This window comes from Erythrolamprus reginae, chromosome 2 (assembly GCF_031021105.1).
Source record: "Erythrolamprus reginae isolate rEryReg1 chromosome 2, rEryReg1.hap1, whole genome shotgun sequence".
In the NCBI taxonomy this organism is placed as follows: Eukaryota; Metazoa; Chordata; class Lepidosauria; order Squamata; family Dipsadidae; genus Erythrolamprus; species Erythrolamprus reginae.
Window position 1 is genome coordinate 352,551,262 of NC_091951.1, and position 9,141 is coordinate 352,560,402.

The window sequence follows — 9,141 nt, forward strand, 5'->3', positions numbered from 1 at the left end:
GCAGGTCTTCATCTGGCTAGCGTCCTTAATCTGGTCAGCTTCAGGACATTATTTTATCCCCTAGTTAGAGCTTTTAAAAAAAACCTTATTCACAGAGAGTAATCATGAAAGAGCTTGCAAGCCAGTAAGAGCTAGGAACATCATTAGCAGCTGGAAATAATCATTCAGAGCAAGTAGAACAATGGGAAAAACCCTGCAAAGACGTAAGGTCTTGGAAAACATTCTTCACAGAGAGTAACAATGAAAGAGCTTGCAAGGGAAGAGCTGGGAAGATCGTTAGCACCTGGTTAGAGCTGGGGGGAAAGCTTAAAAAAAAAAAAGGCTACTTTCAGAGTATAAAACACATCTGAATTTTCAGCTTCTTTTAGGGAGGGAAAAGGTGCATATTATTATTATTATTATTATTATTTATTGGATTTGTATGCCGCCCCTCTCCGTAGACTCGGGGCAGCTAACAACAATGATAAAAACAGCATGTGACAATCCAATAATAAAACAACTAAAAAACCCTTATTATAAACACATGCAAATGAAATGCAAATGAAACGTTATTACCCTTATTATAAAACCAAACATACACACAAACATACCATGCATAACTTGTAATGGCCTAGGGGGAAGGAGAGGGGCGGCATACAAATCTAAGTAATAAATAAAATAAATAAATAAATATCTCAACTCCCCCATGCCTGGCGGTATAAGTGAGTCTTGAGTAGTTTACGAAAGACGGAGGGTGGGGGCAATTCTAATCTCCGGGGGGGAGTTGGTTCCAGAGGGCCAGGGCCGCCACAGAGAAGGCTCTTCCCCTGAGGCCCGCCAAACGACATTGTTTAGTCGACGGGACCCGGAGAAGGCCAACTCTGTGGGACCGTATCGGCCGCTGGGATTCGTGTGGTAGCAGGCAGTTCCGGAGGTAATATGGTCCAATGCTATGTAGGGCTTTAAAGGTCATGACCAACACTTTGAATTGTGACCAGAAACTGATCGGCAGCCAAATAGAGAGAGAGAGAGAGAGAGATAAATAAATTCTTGGGTTTTTTTCGTTGTCAGGGTCAAAGAGCTGAAGAGGGGGATGAAATCTTGCACCCCTGTTGCCAGCAGACCCCGGGCAACAGGACAGACGTCTCCGAAGCGCCTCCAGCATTCTCCTTACCTCCAAGTTGGAGGGAAGAGCTCTCCCAAAAAAGTCAAGCTAGGCTTGCCTCACCCTCTGATGCTGACCCCCTTGATGTCCAAGTTGAAGACCTCTTCGCTCTTTCCACCGGCTCACCTTCCTTTCTCCTCCACTCCAAAAGGACAGGGGCGCAAAGAACCGTTGGGAGCTCCGTGGCCATCGGGTTGCCCCAGCGCAGAACAAGGGATGCCGAAGGCGGACTCGTCATCCAAGAATCTGGCTGAGGGACCTGTGGAAACTTCTGAGAAAAGCCAGCTTCGGAAGGACTCGGTGGCCAGGAGAGAAGGCGGCCCGGAGGATAGGCAGCGGGCGAAAGTCGAGGCGGTGCAAAAGCAACTGGTTCCCAGGGCCGATTTTTCCCATCACGGCTCAGATGGCCTGCCGGATCGCGAAGAAGATCCCGGCAGAGTCTTTGCGGATCGGTGCGTGGCCGCCTGGACGGACGCTTCCTCCCGTCAGAAAGACCGAGAGCAGCACCTGCGGCTCTACCACGAGCAGTTTCAGCAGCCTCCCCTCCTCCAGCAGAAATTAAACTACCAGCCCTTGGAAAAGTTTCTCGCTCGGTACAAGTCCCAGGAGGTCCAGGTGCGGCCGGAGGCCCCCTGCCCTGACTCCGTGTCCCCCCAATGCCGGGATGAAACCATGCAGCTGGAGGAACTGGACGACAGTGACTTCAGCGAGGATTCTTTCACTGCTGGGCCCGGTCGGAAAATGACGGATAGGGAAGCTGGAAAGCAAAGCAGCCAGAATTCCTTTTTCCTCCACCGGAGAGATTTCGGGGCTCGAGAACGGGACGGAGAAGACGAGCGGGAGCTCCTTTGTAAATGGTATGCGTTTGAGAAGGAAGGAAGGGCCTCGCCAAGCGCGGAAGAGTCCAGCAGCTACGAAGACAGTGGGAGAAGTTTAGGTGATTGGAGCTCAGGAGAAATATCAGCGGTGGGTTCTTTCCCACACAGGGGCATCCCTGAGAAACCTTATTGCTCGAAGGAAGACGGAAGGAATTCTCAAGGGTGGCCCATTGAGCAGAAGACGCCGAGATCGTTGGATCCGTCTCATGGTTTTCCCGACCCGCACTGCTCCCCACCAAGGAAGAGAACCCCAAGTCCGTCTCTGGCTGCCATCTTGCTGGAGCCTCCATTTTTTGAAAGAACCGGTCTGTCCAAAGAAAGAGACTTCCGCGGAGCTTTAGACTTCCCCATGGACCTGGCTGATGACTCAGGGACCCCTTTGTCCGTATCCTTCCTAAACTGGAGATCAACCGAGAATCAAGGAAAGAAGGAGACGGACGAAAAAGTCCTTGGCCTCCGCAGGCACCGGGAGGAAGACGTTCATGAAAGCAGGCCACCCGCCGCGTCCAGCATCTACGAAATCAACCACTGGGGGAGGAGAAGCGAACTGGGTCTTTCTCCAGGGTCCAAATTCCAGTGGCTCCCACGGTCTTGTCGCTGTCCGGCCGATGCCGCCATCTTGGAAACCGCATCGGCTTTCAGTGACTGCGTTTGTGGCTACCCCGGTGAAGATCCCCTGGCTGAGCTCTTTCCTGGGTGCGCAGACAGGGCCTCGCTTAGTGGGAACCTACGCACAAGCGAATACGCCACGATCTACGACTCCGATCCTGAAGTGGGAAAGATTGGCGTTTCGTGGCGCTATTCGGCTCATCTGGGTTTGGGGGGAAAAGAGACCCCTGTGCTCTTGGCCCCGTCCAGCCCGGGAGACAAGGGAGGGCTAGCTTCCCCTCCAGATGCTTTATCCGGTTCTGATGAGGCAGGAGACCAACCGGTCCCAGAACGAAGCCCCCCGGCACAGTCGGAGTTGCCTCACAGGACTCTGGAGCTGCAGAATTTGGAGGAAGCCTGCAGGAAGGAAGGAAGCCAGAATATACACCATTGTGAGGAGACGGAGCAGGAGGCGGGGGCTGAACCCCAGGGGACAGTTGTCAAGACTACAAAGAACTGGCGGAAGGTGGATGTGGCTGAAGATGCCCTGAAGGAGAAGGACGCTCTGGGAAGGTGAGGGAGAGACACAGAGAGAGAGATGGATAGAGAAAGATATTGAGATAGATAGGAGATAGGGATGATGGATGGATGGATGGATGGATGGATGGATGGATGGATGGGTGGGTGGGTGGGTGGATGGATGAGAAGGACGCTCTGGAAAGGTGAGGAGAGAGAAAGAGAGAGATGGATGGAGAGAGACATCGAGATAGATAGGAGATAGAGATGATGGGTGGATGGATGGAGGGAGGGAGGGAGGGATGGAAGGAGGAGGACACTCTGGAAAGGGTAGCCTATCTTTGAGCCCAAACCTTAGAGCTGATAGTGGCTGAGATCATCCTCGATTTACAACCACAATGGGAATCAGAATTTCCGTCGCTAAGCAAACCGGTTGAGTTCTGCACAATGTTAGAAAAAAATTGCCATGGTTGTTAAATAAATCACGCGGCCATTAAATGAACCCAGCTTGCCCCATTGAATTTGCTTGCCAGAAGCCAGCCGGGAAGTCCGGGTGGCAATCACGGCATATGGCAACAGTCATAAACACAGAGTGGTTGCCAAGCCAGCTGAATTTTGATCCCATGACCCATTGACCCTGCAACGGCCGCCAAGGGTGGGTCCTTAAGTCTCTCTTTTCACTTCCCCCTTGTAACTTAATACTGTCTCTAAACGCAACGGTTGTAAATCGAGGAGTGGCCCGAAAGGCATTTGGGTCAGAGGGCGCTCTTTCCTTCTCTCCAGCAGGCAGCTTGTTCTTCGGACCCATCAGGAGCAGCTGGACGAAATGGCCGCCCTGTCTTCTCAGGAGGAAAGCTTGATGGGCATGATGTCGGATTTGGTGAGTCTTGGGGATGAGCTTTGTTCATGTATGAGCAGAGGAAACCTTGTTTATACCAAGGTTGTGCACACACAAACCTTTAGATTGAGACCAGTGTGAATAACTACTCAGCCACACACAGATACACTAACTTGAATTAAAGTTTACTTTGAGAAATAACAAATTCAGATAAACAGTCTAAAGTCATACACGTAATAGGTCAGAATAACAATCCAAATATGATCAGAAACATAGAAACATAGAAGACTGACGGCAGAAAAAGACCTCATGGTCCATCTAGTCTGCCCTTATACTATTTCCTGTATTTTATCTTACAATGGATAAACATATATCCATTGTAAGATAAAATACAGGAAATAGTGTAAGGGTAGACTAGATGGACCATGAGGTCTTTTTCTGCCATCAGTCTTCTATGTTTCTATGATCAAGTACATAGTCTTTCTTACCAGTTGTCTTTGTCATAATCAGCAGACAAAGATCTCAAGCCTAAACACATTTTAGCTCTAATACATGACTACAACACAGAGAGATTGCAGAGTCAATGCAGATCATACCTAACAGTGAATAGTCAGACAAAGAGAAACAAGGTAGCAGGCAGTCCCATAGATAGTCTGGTCCTAAGCCATGTACAGCGTTAAAGGGGATAATCAACACCTTGAATTGCGTCCAGAGACTCACTGGTAGCCAATGCAGCTTGCGGAGAGCTGGAGTAATATGTGTGTACCTTGGTACACCAATGATAGCTCATACATGTTCTGCCGGGCTGTCTGGTAGGAGCCTCCTGAAAATTCAAGGGTACAAATTTCAGACACACAAACGTTTGAACATTCAAAACAATGTTCTTTATCACAAAATCCAAAATAAACTGAGCACCCTTTTTGTATTGCAAAGAGCACTCGTTCCAAAACAACCGGGAAGTCTGTACAATTTCCCTTAATCAGTCATTAAGTACTTAGCTAGCAGCTGTGAAGAAACTTCACACCCCTTCTTCTTCCAACAAAGTGAGACACACACACACTTTGCTCTGCGTTGGTTTCAAAGACGTTAAAAATCAACAAAGTCAAGGCACGATTCCTGACGAACTCCGATCAGATACTCTTCCACAACGGCCAAATCCACATGCTGCTATTTAATTACTGAAGCCCCCCCCAAACACAGGTGGCCTCTCTTATCTCCTGTAATATGTCCTTACTTGGTCTCTTCTATGCATAATTCTGCGCTTGCGTGGGTCCAAGACGTCTTCATCCGAATCAATGGAAGATAAGGGAGATTGACTGCCTGGGCTGTGTGCCAAGCCCCACTCTTCCAAGTCACTCCCACCTTCTTCTTCGTCCGAAGAAACTAAACTCTGAACTGACTCTGTCGGCAATAACACAGGCCTGTGACATGTTGAGGTTTCCCCTGCATCCACCTCCACATTCCCTGGGGCAGGAGCTGGACCACAGCCAACCACAACAATACATGTGCATTTTGAACCAGTTGAAATCTCCGAACGCTTTTCAAGGGTAGCCCCGTATAGAGCCCCATTTTTAAATGGAATTTCTTCCAAACTTTGAACTCAACCCCCAGAAAAGGCTCTCAAAAGCTCTCAAGTTCTCTATTTCTTTATTATTTATTAATTGGACTTTTATGCCCCCCCTCTCCGAGGACTCGAGGCGGCGTACAACATATAATAAAACAATGTATAACATTTTAGATCCAATTAATTAAATATAAAGTCTAAGTTCTCTTCTCCAGCAGGCTCTGAAGAGCAGCATTATCCCCTTCTCCCATTTCCCCCCCCCCTTTGATGTGCCTCTCATTCACTGATTGGTTCATTAAATTTATTTGCCGCCCGTCTCATTATCCGGCGAGCTCCCAGCACGAAAGCCACAAACATCCTTAAAAGGTTAAGATATTTCTGAAACAATAAAGAAATGGAAAACTCAAATAAAAATATTCCTTCTGCAGGTAGTCCTCGAGTGACGACCACAATTGAGCCCAAACTGTCTGTTGTTAATGGAGTCTCGCCCCATTTTGAACCCCCCCCCCCCCCGGACTCTCTTCTTATTTCTCATTTTCCTCTTAGGAATTTGAGGACTGTCTGACGAAACTGGACGAAATCCTGAGCCTGAAAGCCGAATGCATCCACCGGGCACGAAGCCAATTGCAGCTCTGCTTTGCTGCGCCCTCCAGCGGTACCACCACGCTACTACCGGTTTCCTCCACCTAGTCAGGAAGCGCCAGAGCCAGACCGGCTACGGATAGCACCTCCAAGCACCAAAGAGATCCGATTGTCAGGCTTGGCGTGTTTTCGGAAGAAACCTCCGTGCCGGTTAACAAGGGGATTTTGGCCGATGGCCCAAGACGGTTTCTCTCCCTCCCGGTTTTTGCAAAGCCCCCAAACTGCTTCAGGCTGGAATCTCCCAGGATCTGTTGAGAGAAAGGAGGGGATCTCGCCTGCTTCCCAAAGCCATCCAGTTTTTCCTGCCTGGCTGTCATTGTGTGGGTCTGAGTAGTGTCTGAGCTGTGAGCAAACACCCATGTTGGACAAAGGCAGCTGTGCGGTCACTTCCCCGCTTAACAAAAATTCTACATTAATACTTCCGCTTTCCCATTAGATGCTGTCATTCCATCAAGAGGCCCATCACGAAGCCAGAAGCCTCATCATCTGGAATTTATTTATCAAATTTAAAGGGCGACCTTCTCCTAACAAACTCAGGGCGACTTACAGCGATAAAATAGTAAAAAATATGACAATTTGAGGGACAAAAAGTGGAGAAGAAATGACTTGAAAGCCTGCAGGTGAATCAAGGCAGCTTTTCTAACCTGAAATCTTCACGTTGGCTCCACTAAATATTAGCGCTGGTGCAAACGTGCACCAGACGAGTCTCCCGATTCCTACCAACAGGTTCTACGGTTGTTACAATAGAAACTATGCAAGATTAGGAACCTGGCAGGAAGTTTGTGCAGCTAGTAGAAGATTCTCCAGACATGTTAAGGCTTCCGGGCCCTGCTCTGCAGTTTCAAAGACCGGCAATAAAGAACATTGGAAGAAATAGTAACTCCGGGGCAGGAGGCACGGAGCCGGTACCTTCAAACCTGGTGGGCTTTGAGCATCGGTTTGTGGCGAGATACACCCTTGGTTGTCCAATTCTTTCCTTGTCCAGCTCCTAAGTAGTAAGATTTAGGGGACAGTGGAACTCATAGTGAGAGCGATTCAGCCAGAGTTAGGAGCCAGTCACCGAGACCACTGAGAATGCTGCCTAAATAGCCATTATTTTGACCTCCGTTCACCTAAGCACATAGCCCAACCTTGCTACTACGCTGAGTAATTCCAATATTAGGTGCCATTTGGTCGTTGCAGGCTTGTCCCACCAAGCAGGAGATGAAAGACATCGATTTGACCTCGAGCATGTATGTTTTAGGGCCCAGAATGCAACCGCCACGCGTGCTCCTCAGCAGTGAAGAACCATGACATTAGAAAACGGTTGCAAAAAATGGAAACGGTGCAAACGGTTTAGCAAGACTTGTCAGAAACGCCTCAAAATAGATATAAACCCAGCAGATGGACCGAGGGCAGCATACCTACTGGTAATGTTTTTTTTAAAATGTAGAGATAGCTTGGTCGTTTCGCATTAAACACTTTGCCTTACCGTACCAAAAAAAAAGTGTCTTTAAATACCTTTAATATGTGGAGGTTCATGTGTTTTAAGGTTGTTGATTGCGGCAAATGCTGTGTAAGTTAGAATGAGTTTGAATCTATGCGTGTCATTTTATACTGAAGTTTTGCTTTGGAATTTGCTGTGTGACATTTCCCTCCAAATCAAGTACCCAGATCAGAATGTAATTTGATGGCTTGATTGCAAGAGTAATTCACTAGTGAAAAGAGGTGTACGTAGTTATGCCACTGTGTAATGGCGCCAGAAGTCCCCTCCAACTACAAACTTTCCCATCAGGGAACCGAGTGATGTGACACCTCAGCACAGCTGGTCCTTTAGAAATGTGGCATTTTGGGGGCGGCTAAGACAGGTGGGGCTCTCTACAATCAAACTTGACTTAGGCCATTATAAAATAAAATTTATTCATGATTGTTGGCTACGGATTTGGTAGTGTTTCCTTTTCACTAGATAGTACACGGGATAGAATTCTTTCTAGGCCCAGTGTGATTGGACACACAAGGAATTTGTCTTTGGTGCAGATGCTCTCAGTGTACATAAAAGAAAAAGAGACATTTGTCAAGAAACATGAGGGACAACACTTGACAATTGTCATAGGAGTCAAATAAGCAATCAGGAAACAATCGATCTTAAGAGGATGAATTGACATACAGTGGTACCTCATGATACGAACCCTGTCTTACAAACAACCTGAGATACGAACCCGGGGTTCAGAAATTTTTTGCCTCTTCTTACGAACTTTTTCCTTCTTATGAACCCGCCGCCGAGAAGCCCCGCCACCCTGCTGTCGCTTTTTGAAGCAGCCGGGGGGCTTCTCAGCGTCCTCCTGAACCCAAACGCCAAACCCGAACTTCCGGGTTCGGTGTTCGAGAGGCCGCCGAGAAGCCCCCGGCTGTTTCAAAAGACAACAGCCGGGCAGCGGGGCTTCTCGGCGGCCTCCTGAACGCTGAACCCAGAAGTTCGGGTTTGGCGTTCGGGTTCAGGAGGACGCTGAGAAGCCCAGCCTCCCAGCTGTCACCTTTTGAAACAGCCGGGGGGCTTCTCGGCGGCCTCTCGAACCCGAATGCCAAACCCGAACTTCCAGGTTCGGCATTCGGGAGGCCGCCGAGAAGCCCCCCGGCTGTTTCAAAAGACGACAGCCGGGCGGTGGGGCTTCTCGGCGGCCTCCCGAATGCCGAACCCGGAAGTTCGACAAAAGTTCGGGTTCGGGAGGCCACTGAGAAGCCCCGCCGCCCGGCTGTCACCTTTTGAAACAGCCGGGGGGCTTCTCGGCGGCCTCCCGAACGCCGAACCCGGAAGTTCGGGTTTGGCGTTTGGGTTCAGGAGGATGCTGAGAAGCCCCCAGGCTGTTTCAAAAGGTGACAGCCAGGCGGCAGCATTTTTTTTTCCCCGTTGCATGGATTAATTGATTTTACATTGTTTCTTATGGGAAACAATGTTTCGTCTTACAAACTTTTCGTCTTACGAACCTCCCCC

General features: G+C 48.8%; 1 protein-coding gene across 2 annotated transcripts in view; it reads left to right on the top strand.

Moving 5' to 3' along the window:
* Window positions 1-8,086, top strand: part of KIF24 (kinesin family member 24) — a 34,907-nt gene extending 26,821 nt beyond the window's left edge. The window contains exons 12-14 of one of the 2 annotated variants that reach the window (XM_070743640.1): window positions 1,051-3,183; window positions 3,910-4,006; window positions 6,075-8,086. In XM_070743640.1, the coding sequence (XP_070599741.1) occupies window positions 1,051-3,183; window positions 3,910-4,006; window positions 6,075-6,218 (2,374 nt within the window). In that variant the 3' untranslated portion in view covers window positions 6,219-8,086. The remainder of the gene's footprint in view (window positions 1-1,050; window positions 3,184-3,909; window positions 4,007-6,074) is intronic. The other variant, XM_070743641.1, reaches the window with a different exon arrangement.
* Window positions 8,087-9,141: the final 1,055 nt, after the last annotated feature.